This window comes from Amphiura filiformis, chromosome 5 (genome assembly GCF_039555335.1).
Source record: "Amphiura filiformis chromosome 5, Afil_fr2py, whole genome shotgun sequence".
Lineage (NCBI taxonomy): Eukaryota > Metazoa > Echinodermata > Ophiuroidea > Amphilepidida > Amphiuridae > Amphiura > Amphiura filiformis.
In genome coordinates, this window is record NC_092632.1 from 71679770 (window position 1) to 71697907 (window position 18138).

General features: G+C 34.2%; 1 protein-coding gene across 1 annotated transcript; it reads left to right on the forward strand.

The window, feature by feature from the left end:
- Positions 1-440: 440 nt before the first annotated feature.
- LOC140153662 (homeobox protein SIX1-like) lies at positions 441-8042 on the forward strand. The gene is made up of 2 exons (XM_072176468.1): positions 441-1295; positions 2509-8042. The coding sequence occupies exons 1-2, from the start codon at positions 742-744 to the stop codon at positions 2858-2860; spliced, it is 906 nt and encodes a 301-aa protein (XP_072032569.1). The 5' UTR covers positions 441-741; the 3' UTR covers positions 2861-8042.
- The last annotated feature ends 10096 nt before the right edge of the window (positions 8043-18138 follow it).

Genomic DNA, 18138 nt, shown 5'->3' on the forward strand with positions numbered 1-18138 from the left:
CCTACTTTCATGACCCAAAACGGCAAAATGTTTGCCTCAAATATTTAAACAGTGATTCATTTAGAATTAATACACACACATTACTCGAGTCTGTAATTGCGGTAGCAAAAGAATATGTCTAATAATGTGATGTGAACATTTACTTCAAACCACAATATAGTTAAGTCTATCCAAGCGACTGCCTGGTTTTCGCCGATTGAGGTCCCCCTTTACGATGTTTACATGTTGACTGGTATCCCTTTCGCCAACCGCACGATCAATTGCAGTTTTATTATTTCCCCATGATTCCTGTCTAAAAAAAGTTCACTTGGAAACCTAGAAAATGACCGCGACTAAAAAACTCTACACCTTCACCCCTCGTTTGCTGAATGGAACGGTGACAGGCTGTCCACACCCAGTCCGGTGTCGGGTTACCATGATTGACAGCGTTACCCTGGCAAATAATTCCTATTCTGCCCTCATAATGGCCGGGCGACCGATGAGCATACAGAAAACCAATCACAGGGACCGATAGTAAAAGCGTAGGGAACGTCGAGAGCGTGTCAGTGTGATTACTGGTGTCAAACACGCTAGTTGCGAAAGGAGAGGAAAACGTGTGCGAGTTGTACGTTTACTATCCGTAAGCCAGGAACAAACTGGCCAGCGGTTGAAAACTATTTCTACTAACTGAAAACTACTAAAGGTGGACACACAAAGGAACTTATATTGTTTTTCATGCGTTTTTAACATTTTCATCTTAAGATGTTACCGTCGTTTGGCTTCACACAGGAGCAGGTTGCATGCGTCTGCGAGGTGTTGCAGCAGTCGGGGAACATTGAACGGCTCGGTCGATTCCTCTGGTCTCTGCCGGCATGCGAGCATCTCCATAAGAATGAGAGCGTCCTGAAAGCTAAGGGAATAGTGGCCTTCCATAGAGGTAATTTCCGTGAACTCTACAAACTTTTGGAGAGCAATAATTTTTCTCCACACAACCATCCCAAGTTGCAAGCTCTCTGGCTGAAAGCACATTACATCGAAGCTGAAAAACTCCGCGGAAGACCGCTAGGTGCTGTCGGCAAGTACCGTGTGCGCAGAAAGTTCCCTCTGCCGCGTACAATTTGGGATGGTGAAGAAACTAGTTATTGCTTCAAAGAGAAATCAAGAAGCATCTTACGAGAATGGTATTCACATAATCCATACCCATCTCCAAGAGAAAAACGCGAATTGGCTGAAGCAACGGGACTCACAACAACACAAGTTAGCAACTGGTTCAAAAACAGAAGGCAGAGAGATAGAGCAGCCGAAGCAAAAGAACGGTAAGCAAAAATAAATCTACTTTATCTTTACTTTAAAGCATTTTGCTCAATTTTGTACCGAGCTATATTTTAAAGACAATACAGCGCATCGTTTACCTATCTTGTCTATTGAAAACACAATATTCACGCTAGTATTTCTCAAGATTTTACTACATGTGTATTTAAAGCTATAGCATGCAGCAATGTTGACATGCACGGTACTGTTCAAACTGTTCCACGTGCTGCGTAGAACCTTGGTAACACGATACCGCAGTGCTTTCCCTCAGCTCAGGCAGCAGCGTTTACGGCAGTTTCCTTCCATGGGGCAAAATGCTAGCGTAGAAAAAATGGTTGACAGATATGTGATGCCTGGTCAGACACTTCATAATAATAGTATTTTAGATATATATGGGGGTAGAACACATGCCGAGTAAAATATAAATCTAATATATTACTTACTAGTTCAGTTACCTAGATATAACGTACCGATATAACATACAAATTGCAAATCATATTTAGCGCACTAGTACTACTACTACTACTAGTGTTTTGGGGATGACCCAAGCTTGTTTCGTATAGTACCATATTATGAACAGGCAATTTTGTTTGAAACAAGTGGGCACATGTATAAAAGGTAGTTGAACACACCGAGGGTGAAATTGGTTCAAGCATTGAGAATACTTGTACAAGGGGCTTGAAGAGCCGAGCCTAAAGGGAATCCCCTGCCGATGAGATTGGACAAGGAAATACACAGGAAGATCTACGAGCTAGTACATGGGTTAACAAGCTACGCTCGGAATTCATTCCTTAAGGGTAAAGATAGGCGTTTCCTGATCTGTTACCGTCAGATCTAGTGCTTAAAAACTAGGTCTATATAACGCTTTAGTGGTTGAGAAGTTGTCTAGTCGTTCATTACACTATGTTGAACATAATTAAAAGCACTACAGCTCTTCTTAGTACATGATTTCAATCTCTATTAATCAATCCCATAATATAGACTGTAAAACGTGGTAAACATTGGCAAAGAGTATGCAAAACTGATGCAATAAACGGTAGAATCATCACAGACTGTCACGGAAATGGTCAGAGAACTTCATGCCAGTCTCTACTGGCCCCTCTATATAACTAGTATAAGGAAACTCACCACAATAACATCCGTTTATGTTATCTCCTGTCACAAAGTTAGTCTAATTTTTCTATTTTTTGTCTTATTTGTCTTCCGATTACCTCACAGGGAAAGTGCGGATCATGACAACAAAGGGAAGCTTGCGACACCCAGCACCAGCTCCGAGGAAGAATTGGCAGTGAATGGAAAAGAGAATCTTGACTCCGGTGACATGGGGCCGCTTTCCCACCATCAAACCTCTATCATGATGAGCGATATGCATGGCCATGGCAAACCCAATTTGATATCACCTATGACGAACTTACCTCCATCGTCCGACCCGACAGGTCATCACCACAGCCATAGTCACCATCCTCATGGTTTAACACCCATTCATGCTACGGACTCCGTGCTTCAGAATTCACTACAGAACTCCTTGTTGACTCCCATGTCCAACAACCTTGTGGATCTAGGTTCGTAGCAATTAATACCCAACACAATTCAACAGCAGCACATGCAGCAGCATATCGAACACCAACAAGAACAATATTGGCAGCAACAGTCAAGATCCACCACTACTTTTTGAACCAATGAATGAATGATTGGTGTTCAGAAAACACCCAACTTAACATACATTTTAAGACATGAAGTCTTCTAAGAAGATACATAAAGTAAGTCTCAGTATCTATATTACCAACAAACACTGAGCTAAGATTCCTGCAACTTTCCTAGGTCATGAAGTAGATCTTTTCAGATCTAATATCATCTCCATACTCATTGCTTGTTGTTATTGTTTTCAGTATTCTGTATAAACACACTGATGACATTGTAAGGCTGAACAATTGTGTTTGTATCTTCATAATAGCAATCTATTTGTTCATTTTGTTTTATAACTATACAATATTTTGTCAAAACTTTATCAGAACCAAAATACTGGTATAGGTTGCTATTGAAGATTTTATTACTTATGTTGCAAGACGTGAAAGAATGTACATCATTAATTTTTATAGAAAGTGCTTCATAATGTAAGTGCTTATTATTAAGTTGATTCCTAGTATATTGAACAGATCTTAACATGCTTAATGTAATTCATGATTTTAAAGAATTATGTGAACTTAAGTTATTTAAAAGAATTATGTGAACTTAAGTTAAGTCTAAACAAAGATAACGTTCTTTACGTAGGTTTTTTAAACTATGCTAAAAAATTAAACCACCGTTTATTTATTATTATCTTCACAAAACCACCGTTATCTTTATTCATAATGTCTTCACAAAATCACCGTTATCTTTATTCATATATGCCTCATCTTCAGAACACAACTTGAAGTCATGGCTGGCTCTGTTCAATATACTAGCAATACATGCGGATCAGGTTTAAAATAAGAGTGTAAGAGACTGCAATTATCGTGATCCAAATTTTAGAGATTCATATCATATAATTATAATAAGTGGTGATGATTTTATTATGAACTTTGAAGTGCAAAATTAAATAACAAAACGTATGGCTCCCTATAGAATGTCGCACATACTTTGCTTTTTTTGTATATTTTGTACTGATCTGTTTAAGGGGTCTTTTTTTAAAAGTTACTTAAATCTACATGCCTTATACTAACCAGCTGCCCCAGAGCTAGTTTCAAGCCCGAAGGCTTGTTTCCAGATAAATTGATCCAACCATTTGCATCTTGAGGATTTTGAAGCTTAATCAGTGGATTTTTCTTTTCAAATTTTATACACATCTTGCGGTTGATAATAAACATCATTTATCGCTAAATGTGCACCAGAAAGCTCATATACCTGTGTAGACAGTATACAGTGGTTAGAAGCTGTTAGAATAAGGGTTAGCTGGTGTGCTTGGGAAAAACTTGGGATAGAGGAATCTTAAGCGCGATACAATAGCATCTTTTGGGGAGAAATAAGTCCCCCTAGGTGTGAATAATATAAAACGGTATTGAAAAATAAGGACCTGGGTGTAAGGGCAAAGGGCGCGTCGCGGTCATCAGGGCCTTAATTTAAGGACGTCTTGCTTAGTAGAGGAATTTAACTAGGGAAACTGGTTTCTGTTAAAAGAAAACGCGAACAAGTACAGTGGCAAATTATATCTGTTGTATTTAGCGTCATTTATGCATGATGATAATGAAAGGATTTCTTAAACTTTATAAGACCTGGATAGTATTTCTAGTTTTCCGTCGCTCACTCAGACTCTCTTTCAGCTCAGTCGTATGTTGACATAGCGTGTACATGCACCTGACCTTTTTCCTTTCGTATGAATATTTAATGCATGAATTTGTAAACTAGACAACACAACCACAACTGTGATCAATAGAAAGTGATATTTTGCACCAAAATGGAAACTGATATTATGTCAGATGTGGTAAGCCTCAATTCACCTTTTTACATGTACGTCACCTTTATTATAGATGAACGCGGCCATATTTTAGTATAATACCAAAGATTTATTTTTCTGTACAAATTTTTTCAACATGATGTTGCAGGGAAGTCAGTGTAGGTTTAGCTTGTATCATGATTTTATAATCCTTGCCTCGATTGCCGCCTCAAATCTGTTCATTTTCATCCTAAGGTTATAATTCCCCGTGAAGTAATCAAAGCTCATATTTAGGATTAAACGTATCATCCAATCCGTCACTAGACGAGACAAATAGTTGACTGAGACAGATTGACAGGGACTGGCTTTTACTATCTAGCTCACTCAGTACCGTTGTTCTATTTCATTACCCAAGACATACGGGCATAACTCCCTTGCAATTACTCCCAGAACTCATGTTAGCCTCCTGGCCCATTCTGCAATTTTGTCGATCAAAATATTCTGCGCGGGAAAAAAAAAAAAAAGTGCGTCGCGAGATATTCAACTGTAGTTTGGTCATTTTCTGATTTAGTTAGGATTTTATTAATTTCCTGTACGGCAACTACTAGTATATGTTCACGTGGTGCTCAAAGGCTGCTTGAGTATGTGTGTTTATGACAATTAGAATTAAATAAGATGTATGATTCATTGCCTCATTTCTGATGATGATGATACAACAGGTCTGATGCATTTCATTCAAATACATTAATAAAGTGGGTATCATTATTACGGAAACAATGCATTCAAAACATTTTCCGGTGTTATTGTTGTAACAACCACCACTTTCAGTTCCATACTGGTGAATTTTTAACGCGCGTATTTGAACTAAAGAATACATTTTTCTCTTATAATAAGTACTCACTTTCCGGCTACATGTTTTTCATTTCTTGGAAATGAAAAAATCACATCATACGACTTTTTGGACTTATGGAAGTGCTTGAATCTGTTAATTGGAACCGTATGTATGAATTTTATGATAAATATATTCATGCTCATTTCTGAATGCAGGCCAAGCATTTACAAAAGGGCGGTCATTTTCCCAGATGAAGTCATGGAGAACTCTTCTGCCCATGACAAACATTAGGTACAACTCAACACGGGGTGGATTGCCAGTGACCTACATATGCGAGTAAATCTGAATTGACGTTATATCAGTATTAATCTTTAAGTTGAGCAAATGGAAGAGCTAATATTATCATTGATTATATAAATATCGTAATAACATTATAATTCATGTATATTGGTCAAATACTTCACCTTTAGGCCACGAGAGTTCAGAATATTCAGCCCAATAACTTAAGTAGAAAAATTATTTACCAAACCATTAATTAGGCAAAGAGCAGGAGTATAAATGACCGAGTTCATTCTTAATACATCAGTTGATTATTTTGATCAGACATATCATTTATTTATTTAATTTAAACAGGTTACTATACACATTTAAATGTTAATGTTGACTATTGTTAAAGGTCAACGTGCCCTTAAATGTTAAGTGGTCAGCAAAAGCAGTACCTAAGGTCTTTGTTCACCCTTAGTCATGGTCACTTGTGATGGCTAAAGTCTGCTGATCTATCTGTGCTTGACCCCACGGAGACTGACCAGGAAGAAAATTGCCTAATTTTTCAAATACTTGGTCAATTCGTTTATACGTACAAGACCCAAGAGTCTAATGGTGCTAAATGAATATACTCTCGATTTATCTAGGCATGCCTGGCGTGCTTATTATCATAACATACAGCAAGTATATCATGATCTTCAAAATATATCCTTCTTCAATTTATCACAGTTTCAAGTTTTTCATACATTGTGTGAAATTGCGTTATTTTTTGAAGAGGCAAATAAACCAAACAATAACTGATTTAGAAACAACATAAACATGTCAGCTTTAATTGTAACAATATGCACACAATTGTTCTAAAGACAACCCCTTAGGCTGTGCTTACGAAAGGAAAAGAACTGATTAAAAGTCGATTTATACATTTGATTGATGAAGTGCAAACACAATCAGTATGTTTCTTATTTCAATCCTAAGAACACCAGTTTTTCTACTGTCACGGTTCATTGTACACATTGTGGGTTTTGATTACTGGTATACGTCCCCAATGTCTGATCATCACTGATTCATATGATTACCCTTAATCCATCTGATGAGGAATCAAAAGAACAATTCTAATGGCCGCCATCTTGGATGTTTTAAGATAATTGAATGTATTTTAAATCCGTACAAATCCGGTAATTTTGTTACTTGGTGTTGTGAGTGATGTAGTATACGCGCATCTTGATTACAAAACCATTTATAAATATGATTAAATGGGAATGATTATTGTTTCCCCATACAAATTGTCCGACGCTTTTTTTAATTAGCTTTCATATATACTAATATTTATATATAGACAGGAAATGAAATATATGTGATGATTTTATTAAATGCAGAATATCAGAATATTATCTTAATTTCTCGACAATTTTATATTCAATAGTAATGTGAATTTATGAAAAATTATAAATTGCATATACTTCTTGGGAGCATATACTGTGTATCCACAATGGTATCAAAATGTATACCCTAATTATGCTAAGCAAATTGACCCATGAAGCACCATATGCAGTATATTGGAGTAAAGTCAGATCACTCATCAAGTTGAATCCAACATAGTAAAAAAATCATCATATCGACTCATAATCGAATGGAAAACCCTATGAGATGACAGGCACAGTGACACACAAAAATTGCTAGCTAGGCTGCATCAGATGCGCTAAATGTGACATGTACTCTTGTCGCTATATATGAGAAGTAGTACTGTCGAATTCAACCCGAAGAGGTCGAAAATTCACGAGAAACGTTTATTGCGGCCCCAATATTACAACCTTAGGGTTTTTACAACGCAACACAGCATCTTTCTCCTTTCTTTTATTCTATCTTCAGTTTAAACGTGAATGCAAATGGTGATTTGAATAGTTAAAATGGTATCTAAAGATTTGTATTGGCTCCGCGGTCAACAAAACACTTTCTTTAATCATTGTTTGAGAAAAAATAAATTGAACTACAGGATGCCTGGAATAGATTGTTTTGTATGTTACCCCCTTCAGCATGTTCAGATGGCTTGTTAAGACGAACCAAATTTGGTATTAAGAGTATTATGTCATTGGTACTGAAGTCTTCCTATTCAGTGTCGGCAACGGCAATATTCTATATTACTCTTTGCAAGTGTAAAATAGTCTATTTCTTTGGCTTATTGTACTATCGTTTATCAATCTAATCATGGGAATAAAAATGAGATAATTTGATGTTGCAAAATGATAGAGCTGACATATTGTATGGAACAAAAGACATAATAAGATATATTTTCCTATTCATATTTAATATACAAATGACTGCGATTACACGGTTGCATTTCAAAATCATAAAACTCATGGCACCAATATAAATAGTTAAACTAATATTTCGCTTTCAACCTATACATGGACCATGAATTATTCACTTTGTGATTGATTAGAAACACTAGAGTTATAATATTATGCAATTACTCCATATTTTGTTGAATTATTACTGATATTAGAATCATAAAGAAGAATAGCAAATTTTGGAAAAAGAGTCTTCAAAAACGGCTGATGAAAATACCATGTTCTTTTATGTTCTTTTTTAACGAGAAATAATGGTTGATCTAAAAGTGGTTAGAATTGTCATCAGCTTATGTCATAACTGCAAATAATCAATCTCAAGTTGTTTTCTTAAAACGCTCATTTTCAAATTACCGTAAACTCGCCTATTTACTTTGATTATAAGTATTGTTAGTACAGGAGTGGTGAAAACGAACTGACAAATTATTCATTAGAGGTATAAAACACGTAATAAAATCACATCCTTCATTAACCACCCTAAATACGCATTATTACACCTCTTACAACTTTTAAGTTTGTAACATTTACTGATAAAATCAGTAAAGTATAGCTAAGGGTGGTCAAATTTAGTTAAAACAGCACATTGTTTTGGTTACCTATTGTTTGGGCTTAGTGACTTGTATGATAGTATCAAGAATCATGACAGCCTCAAGTCACATCTGTTGAAGGTCTGTGTTTGGTTTTTGTCGCTCGATTAAACCGTCTAATGTAAGGAACTTACTTACGCTTCATAGACGTTGTAAGCTAAATACCTAACTAAAGTATATAAAGTGGTTTGTTACAAAATAAGAAATAATAACAAATTGTACTTAGACGAGATAAAATGGAATATTAATTAGACTGAAATACACTTTGCCATGAAGTTGTTTAGTCAGTATTTCACATCTTTTCTTCATATTAAAGATGAAAACCTGTTTTATCAAAAAAAGATGACACAATTATTTCAATGCTTTCTTCTAATTATTACAGAAATAATAACAAATTGTACTTAGACGAGATAAAATGGACTGAAATATACTTTTGTTTGGTCAGTATTTTACATCTTTTCTTTCATAGATGAAAACCTGTTTTTTCAAAAACAAATGATGCCAAAATTACTCCCATGCTTTTTTTAATTTGCTGATCAATATTTTAGGTTTTAATTATATTTGGAATGTATACGGTTTAATGAACTGTACTTATCAGATTAAGCAAATATATTTGCAGTAATTTTATAAAATATGTTGAATATTTCATTCTGAAATTTGATATGTAACGGACAATCTTAATCAACCAAATTAAGAGGCTACTAAATTTGACACTTTCTCTATTTACAACCGATACTAGCATGGCTCAACGTAATTTCTCTTAATGAAATTCCTACTCGGCCAAGAATTATGTACATACAGTAGTACACATCCCCGAATTATTATGCTGATTTGATGATGACTGTGTATTTACGGTGAATGGCAAACAAAGTCGTCCTCAGTGCTTAGGCAAACGAATCTAACTACCCATTCAAGGTATATTCATAATGTCCCTCACCGCCCTCGCTATATAATGAAAATGGCAATTTTTTTTCTGGCCGTATTTCTAAAGAAGGTCTGTAGCTAAAGTTTGCTCTTACTCAGACAAACCAACAAAAAAATCCATTCATAGGTATTTAACAGGTTCAATTATGGTTATTGTTGTTACTCCTGTCAATTTCAAGAAGGGAGCTTTTCAATGTCAGCCATCATGAAAATGTATTTTTATATTGAAATGAACTGCAAGTAGGTTTGAGGTAGTATAATTATTATGGGCATGTGGGAGAAGGTTTTGACAGAAATTCATCATGGCGGCCTCCATGGTTTAATAGCAACGCATCAGTTGGCTTGCGGAAGAGACTACTATACTATCAATGAGACCTTCATTGATTATTAATTTTTCTCATCATAATTTGAAATTTAAGAAACCACTTGCATGCTTTACGTTTTTTATCCGTAGGTCAGACGTGTTAAGAAGATACAAACCGTCTTGATATACATTATAGAGTCTCTACCTCTTCTCAATTGACTTGGTCGTGACGTAGTTCTAGAGGATAGCGTTGTAATCTGAACGCGTTGCCAGTGACTGTATTTCGTTACGCGTGGGAAACTAAGAAATTACACGGGCATCAGGTTGACCAGGTGTAGATTTGCTCGGTGTTTGCATTAAGAAACTAGGCTGCGAATATAAACATGATTAAAATAACGTTTGATACATTTTTGCATTGGTTTGTTTCAGGTGTTTCAAAAATAATATCGATTGGAAACAATTTCGAAAATATCAAAAACTGTTTTATCGTGCCATGGATCAATACATTATGATTAAGATAACCATGATAATTGATCACTTGCCTTCACTTTCTGAAAAACAAAACATTGTTATCGCCATGTTTTCTTAATATTTGGCAGATAACAAATTTCAACAGGTACAATTTCATTTTATGACGATTTCTATTAGCGTATGTCACCTTTTGACAATAACGATCACAGTATCACAATCTTGTATGAAGTTGTGGTCCATAGAAATATCAGAAATTTAAAAATGCTTATCTTATGCATTGTTTTTAAACAATTATTTCAAATTCAAAAGATAAAATTGCAGTATCAAGATCTTGTATGAAGTTGTGAGCTATAGAATATCAGAAATTTAAAAATGCTTATCTTATTAACGTTATTTTAAAACAATTATTTCATATTCAAAAGATAAAATTTTTGTACTTGTAAATTCAGATTGTCGATCTATACCAATGCTGTCTGCATTAATTTATCGTTATTCAATTTGACATGTATTTACAAAATTTGTTATAAGAACTCATCAAAATTCACAAGATACAATTTGTGCTCATACCATTTATAGCAGTCTTTGTTTGTATCTTTAATTTGACCTCATCATACTAACATTGATCGTTTTCCCCGAGATAGGCAAATGTTTGTATTTGTAATACCGTAGAAACGTGGCAATTTCACACCGTCGTCTCATCTCTACATTGCTTTCATTGATCCAACCTGCATTCACTTTTAAGCTACAATTTGAGAATATCTTATATCGAGCACATGGAAGACTAGGATGTATGATTCAATTAGCTCGGCATAAATTAACTTGCTTAGATTTAATGAGTCTTAATATGTCTCACCTCAGCTGCAAATGTTATTTTATATTACACATATTTGATGTTTAAAGGTTTTTGATATTATTAGTAGGACAGTTTGATAAATATAGGTGTTGCTTTGGTCAATCATTTCCTTTGTTATCTTATAGTGTTCATTTAAATGAAACTATTGGCTCTTCCTATAACTTAAAACGCTTCCGGAGCCGTGTCCTCATATAAGGACACGCGACATACGTAAACACATGCTTCACAAAAGCAATCCAAATTTGTTATGTAAGCCACTTCTCTTAAATCAATCAAAAATGCTTTTATGTTTTAAGGTCACATCAGGTATCGCCAATATGTTGAGAGCTCTAGCTTTTGTTTAGGTCACTCAGTTTAGTATGCACTGATTTAAGCCTAAATCATCACAAAATGTTCTTTGTGAGTAGTTTGTATAATGTGCTAGTGCTTAAAAGTAAAGATGCTACTACGGCGTTATATAGATAGAAATCTGTAACAGGACCTGTTAGTGAGGTCTCGAGAGTATTCTTTCTCACGTGACCAGTGGTTGTTCAAACAAAAGTATCAAGAGAAGAGAGAAATGCATGCCTTAAAGATCACTTGTGTGGAACCAATTGATAAACCAGAGTACTGTTTTATAGCCTATTCACCGTTATACGTGAATTGAGTGAGCCAGTGAGGTGTCGGGAGATAATGAGCTCTAGTTGTATCCCTTGCCTTTGTCAGTTAGACCCCGTCTATTTGACGAATACGCCAGATTTGTGCAACTTGTCTATCTGCGCCTCGACTATGTCAATCTGTTTCGGCTTTCCATTAATATCCCATCGGAGGAAAAAAAATTACATCCTGCAAATTGCTCTTTGATTTATTACGCATTTATGTACTTTTTTTTTTTGTTAGCTGTGCTTTTGTTTTAAGGCTTATATTAATTGTCGCGTGCATGATCTTGATATAGTAAGGCGCCAATTATTTTAAGGGAAAAGTGATTGGCAAAAGCTGGCTGTTTTCACGGCCGGGATGTCAAGCCCTGTTTTTCCGATTAATCGTGCTGTAATACTTGGAACACACTGGGTATTAAGCCAAATGCGCTTGACGCACGCCTTTTAGATACACACACTTCTTTTCCCTATTGAGGATAAGGACTGAGAACAGGTCTTTAAGAAAATTGCCTAGAACTTACCTTAAATTATTTTCTCGGCTTGCCACTTTCCTTTTGCAGCGTCTTGGGAAATCCAGGGGCAATTTGGAAGAAGATAGAGATCAGTAGGAGAGAATTGGAAAACTAGTAGAAAATTGAAAAAGAAAATTATGCTTTAGTGTTAAGAAATCCTTTCTTTGAGGGCAATTTACTGATGTTAAGGCAATATAAATCTCGCGGGATCCCGTTGTTATCTGTGCTAGTAGTCTTACACCCAGGTCGGGATGTGCACCACTCATTATAGTAATGATACGTTATCATACTCAATCCGTTCGGTAATATCAATCAACATGTAGACTAATTGTTTTGTGAAAGACACTGTAATATAAAGTGAGAAAAAAACCCACCAACCTCTTGCACAGGCACGTCAAATAGCACACACCCTTATTTTAGCCCTATCTCCTCCCGATATGGGATGTCTCTTTTCGAAACTCAGTTTCGTGTTCATACCATTTTTTTTCGCTCCAAGCAAAAAGTGTAGGATTTCTAAGACCCTCTATGGGTGCATTCAACAGTTTAAAATAGGACAGTGAAAAGTTGTATTACAAAAATATTGAAGAAAAGCAGCTTGTTCTTTGCATCTTTGTTTGCTTCGCTAAGTGGGCAAATTGTCGATAGGCCTCACAACAGGTGGTGAGTAAGGGGCGATGGCTTGGTAAGTGAACACGAACGTCATACGAGACAATAGCTCACCCTACAATGTATTTTTAATCCACCCCGGGAAATTCTTTCGGCATGAGGTATATGAACAGACCATGAAGTTGAGGGAAACCCATGCAACTTCAAGTTTTGCAAGACTAAATAAGGGAGTCCATTTTTAAACAAATCAATGAATGGTCACGTCGAGTCCATTCATAATTTTTTCCCGCAGTAAATAGCGGCTTTGACCTTGTTTTAGCTCGAAGGCTAATTTTGTTCAACACATTTTTAAAACACATTCTATAAGGGAGCCTTTTGACAAGTATCGACATCACTCAAATAAAAGGACATTAATCAACAACAGCGACGTAGGTATAAGATTTCATATTTCAATTTTACTAACAATAACTGGTTTCTTTAATAAAATAATACACAACGCAGACAATAGACGCTCTTTATTTCCTTTTCAATGGTTGCCAATCAAATTGATTGTAAAACGCATGCGCACTATAAAAAACATTTAACAAGTCAAACTTATGAATCTTAAACATGATCGATGATACCATTTGCTTTGCTTGAAACTGAATATAAATATTGACTTATTTATGTTAATTGTATTGTTCCTCCTAAATGCATGACTAATTTTTTGTACGATTGTATCAGAATAAATCACCACCGCTTTTTGAAAATGAAATCTGATAACGAGTTTTGTGTTGTTTTTGTTTCACAAGTCTATAATCTAGTAGGTTGAGTTTATCTTAGCATAATATTGACCGTCAAGTAAAGAGAATTCAACGAAGGAGGCCCGTAGGGGTCGAAACCTCTCCAAAGATGAGACAAGGATGCTTAAGGTGGTTAGTTCTCCCAATAACCATGACTATTACCCAACTAAAACTATTATCTGACGGGCAAGAATCTTCAATGGCATTTCCCTTGATGTGCTTATTTAATATACTAGTACACAAACGTTTTTCTTTTCCCTTTATTATTTATATCATTATCATCAAGATGTAATATGTAAAATTAAATAGATACCATGAATGAAAAATACATTTCCGTCAAATATGATAGAGTAACAAATTCCTTTCATGTCATTAATATTATACACGATTTGCCTTTAAATTTGCATCAGAACATAAAAGTATCAATCAATGACGTGATTGAGTACGGTTTAAGATCAATTAAAAGCAATTATCTATATTCAGATAGTGTAATGCTACTATATCTTCTACTACTATTAATATTATTTGATAGCAGCAACAACAACAATAACAAACAACAACAACAATAACAACAACAACAACAACAACAATAATGATAATAATAATAATAATAATAATAATAACAATAGTAATAGTAATAATAATAATACATCTATAATAATACATGTATAATAATAACAATAATAATAACAATAATAATAATAATAAATAATAATAATAATAATAATAATAATAATAATAATAATAATAATAATAATAATAATAATAATAATACTACTACTACTACTAATAATAATAATATTAATAATAATAATAATAATAATATATGTAAAATGTATTTTTTTAATGTGATTAATAATTTAACTTGCCTGAAATCAAATTATGCAATTACCCCAAAAGAATGTTGTCCTTTGCATGCAATTAAGCAATGGAATGGGGCTAATTAGGTGTACACCTACGTCCACAACGACAAGACCTAATCAACCCCATTTCATGAACTATTTGCATGCAAGTGGTCAAATCTTAAAAGGGTGGGTTTATAATTTTTTGGACTGTAGATGTAATTTTACCGAAATTATTACCATGAATCACGTGTTTTGGTCCAATTTTAATTTAAAATATATCAAAAGTCCTCCAAGACTTAAAAAATTATTTGTCTCAAAAGCGTGTGCGTGCGTTTGTAAATCATGTGGGTTTGCCAGAGAATATGTAATTACATCCTATCTGGTTTTGCTTTCTAGAAATGAAACGTATTATTTTCTATTTTTATTTTTCAAAAGTAAAACGCAAAAAACGATTCTGTAAAAGCCATTTTAAATCTGAATTGTTTTTAATCTTGTTAATATGTTTTAAGGTAAATACAACCAAAATACAATTTAGGAAATATGTAGGGTAGTTGAATTAAAAAACAAAATCAAACAAAAACAACAAAAACACGCATTCCGTATTAGTTTTAAACTGCTAATAAGCTTTGAGACCAATTATCTTAAAGTGAATAATGATAATAATAACAACAACAACAACAACAACAACAACAACAACAACAACATAATAATAATAATAATAATAATAATAATAATAATACTAATACTAATAACACTAATAACACAAATTAATACTAATAATACTAACTGTTATTTTCAGCAAAACACGACATTCTTAGGACATCCTTTAAGATACACATATAAAAACAGAAGTTTCACAGATAATATCATGAAGTAAAACAAGGACTGCATCTGAAACGTCCAATTGATCATCAGTGTTTGTATTAATATCACAAAATACGCAATAAAACAACATATTTATCTTACTTCATGCACCAATACCATACCAGTAAAAAGAAGCTCAAAGATTGTAAACAATTTACAACAGAATGACACTCTCTATATACTAACAAAATTACATGGTTCTATTTTATACCAACTATTAGTAGTCTTCCCATTTTTAAAATCAGGTAAGACAAAGCCACTATATGCATTGGTGTGATGTTTAGACACCCAAGCTTGCATTAAGTATCTCCTCTTAATCATTATTACTCACCACTCCTCGTATTAACATCGGCATCCTTTTCATCCTTGTCCATGACTTCATGTGACACACAAAACACAGTCGTGCAGGATGGTATTTGTACAGAATTTTTGAAATGTTATAATTGACGCAGATATTTGTTTCACACAGGTAAAAAGCAAGTAAAAACAACAATGCAACTTGTCATAGTAGATGTCAACTTGTAGCTTGTTTTAACTTGTCATATGAAATACATTATGAGCATAATTGTGCGAAATGCATATGAGTGTACAGCAAAGATTGTGCTCATGCAATTTTAGCGACAATTTGTATTGTTTTTTACTTGTTTTTTTTACCTATGTGAAACAAATATCTGCGTCAATAATAACATTTCAAAATTCTGTACAAATAGCATCCTGCACGACTCTGTTTCTTGTGTCACTTGAAGTCATGGACAAGGATGAAAAGGGTGTCATGTAATTGGTTATACTTTGTTTGTTTGTTTGTTTGTTTTAAGCACACAATTTAGATTCCTTATCCAACCAAAGTACCCAAGCTTGTCAGTTGGTACTCTTTAAAAAAAATCCAAGCTAGCTAATTATTTTGTCTTCCACAAACATACTAATATACCATGTATACCAAGTTGGTTCTATCATCGGCATTCTTTATCATCCTTGTCCATGACTTCATGTCACACAAGAGTCGTGCAGGATAGTATTTTACAGAATGTCTAAAATGTTGTAATTGACACAAATATCTGTAAAACAGGTAAAGAAAATCTAGTAAAAACACCAATACAACTTGTCGCTAGAAATGCATGAAATGCTTATGGGAAATGCATGAGTGTACATGTATGAGCACATGCAAGTTGTTGTACTGTTCCTTTTTTACCTGTGAAACAGATATCCGCGAACATGTTTTTCACCTTTGTGAAACAGAATATCTGCGTCAATTATAGCATTTCAAAAATTCTGAACAAAATTATCCTGCAAGACTGTGTTTCTTGTGTCACATAGAGTCAGGGACAAGGATGCAAAGGATGCCAATGTTATTAATTACACTTGTTGTTAATCATGTTAATACATGGATTTTACCTTGCAAAGGGGACGTTTTAGGCTTCAGAAACGCTTTTTAAACCCCACATTTTAGATGTTGTTGTATACCCTTTTGCAAATCCATCTAAACTACTCCCGTCATTTGATACTTTTTTAGTTTGCTTTTTAACTAATTATTTTGTCTATACTATAACCAAGTTGGTTCTATCATGATTCATTCGAGGGTTATCCTATGAACTAAATATGATCAATGTATCAAGTATAATTGTGGTATCACAAATTCATGAAGACCTTTGAAGACGGATTATAGTCTTAAAGTACCCCGTGTGTTTTGAAGAACCAAGCGTCTTGTTTTCGTACCTTTTTCATAAAAAAAACCGCAATATTTTGGCAAAAAATGTCATTTAAGACCTCCCTCGTATATTTGTTAAATTATATCATCCTTGTAACTATTTTGTTTGGAAAAAAAAAGTCTTTTTATCACACATCACCAAAGAGCATCACATCTTAGCACATATCAATGCCGGACCCTCCCTCTTATATAAAAAAAGATCATTTACTTTACTATAACTTTTCAAATAATATCCATCGTTATACTATTATACTCGGGACACTTATCACTGTCAAAATATCGGAGTGTCTTCCCAAGAAAAACCAGCGTGTTGCACAAAAACAAAACACAAGTATTTCAAAGTTTTTTATGACCGTAATACTATTTGAATTACTTGCAAAACAGTACAAATTATGCCTATTTCAAACAGGTAAGGGTAAGGTCTTTTTTTCAAACAAATATAACTTTAGTATAAACAGAAAAAAGAAGAAGTAACAAAATTATGAAACAAAATCTCCAATTTCTACAATTCAAAGAATTCTCAATTGATGATGACTGTCTGCATTGATTTAATACAACAGTGCATAAAGTATTAAAATCCTACCTTAAAACAAATTTAAACACGATCAATAAAACATGAAAATACATAATCAAAAAGTCTCCGCGATAGAACTATCTATTGAATAAAATGATGAGAGTAATAACCTTTCCATGGCAGAAAGAGAAAACATTATTTTGACTAGTAGGGTCGGTTTATGTTTCCTCAGCGTGACACCCAATGTGGCATACATTAACATGACGATCTAACAAGTGTGACTAGCGGGGTTGCAGGTTATATTTACCGCTATATCAGGTTGCGCCATATTGTTTGGCTGTACAGAATTGTAATATATTGCTATTTATAAGATATCTATAATATCTCTCT

Excerpts from the sequence above, each read along its gene's own strand:
- LOC140153662 (XM_072176468.1), top strand. The coding sequence starts at position 742 with ATGTTACCGTCGTTTGGCTTCACACAGGAGCAGGTTGCATGCGTCTGC. Across the intron at positions 1,296-2,508 it reads GCAGCCGAAGCAAAAGAACG|GGAAAGTGCGGATCATGACA; the intron begins GTAAGCAAAAAT and ends ATTACCTCACAG.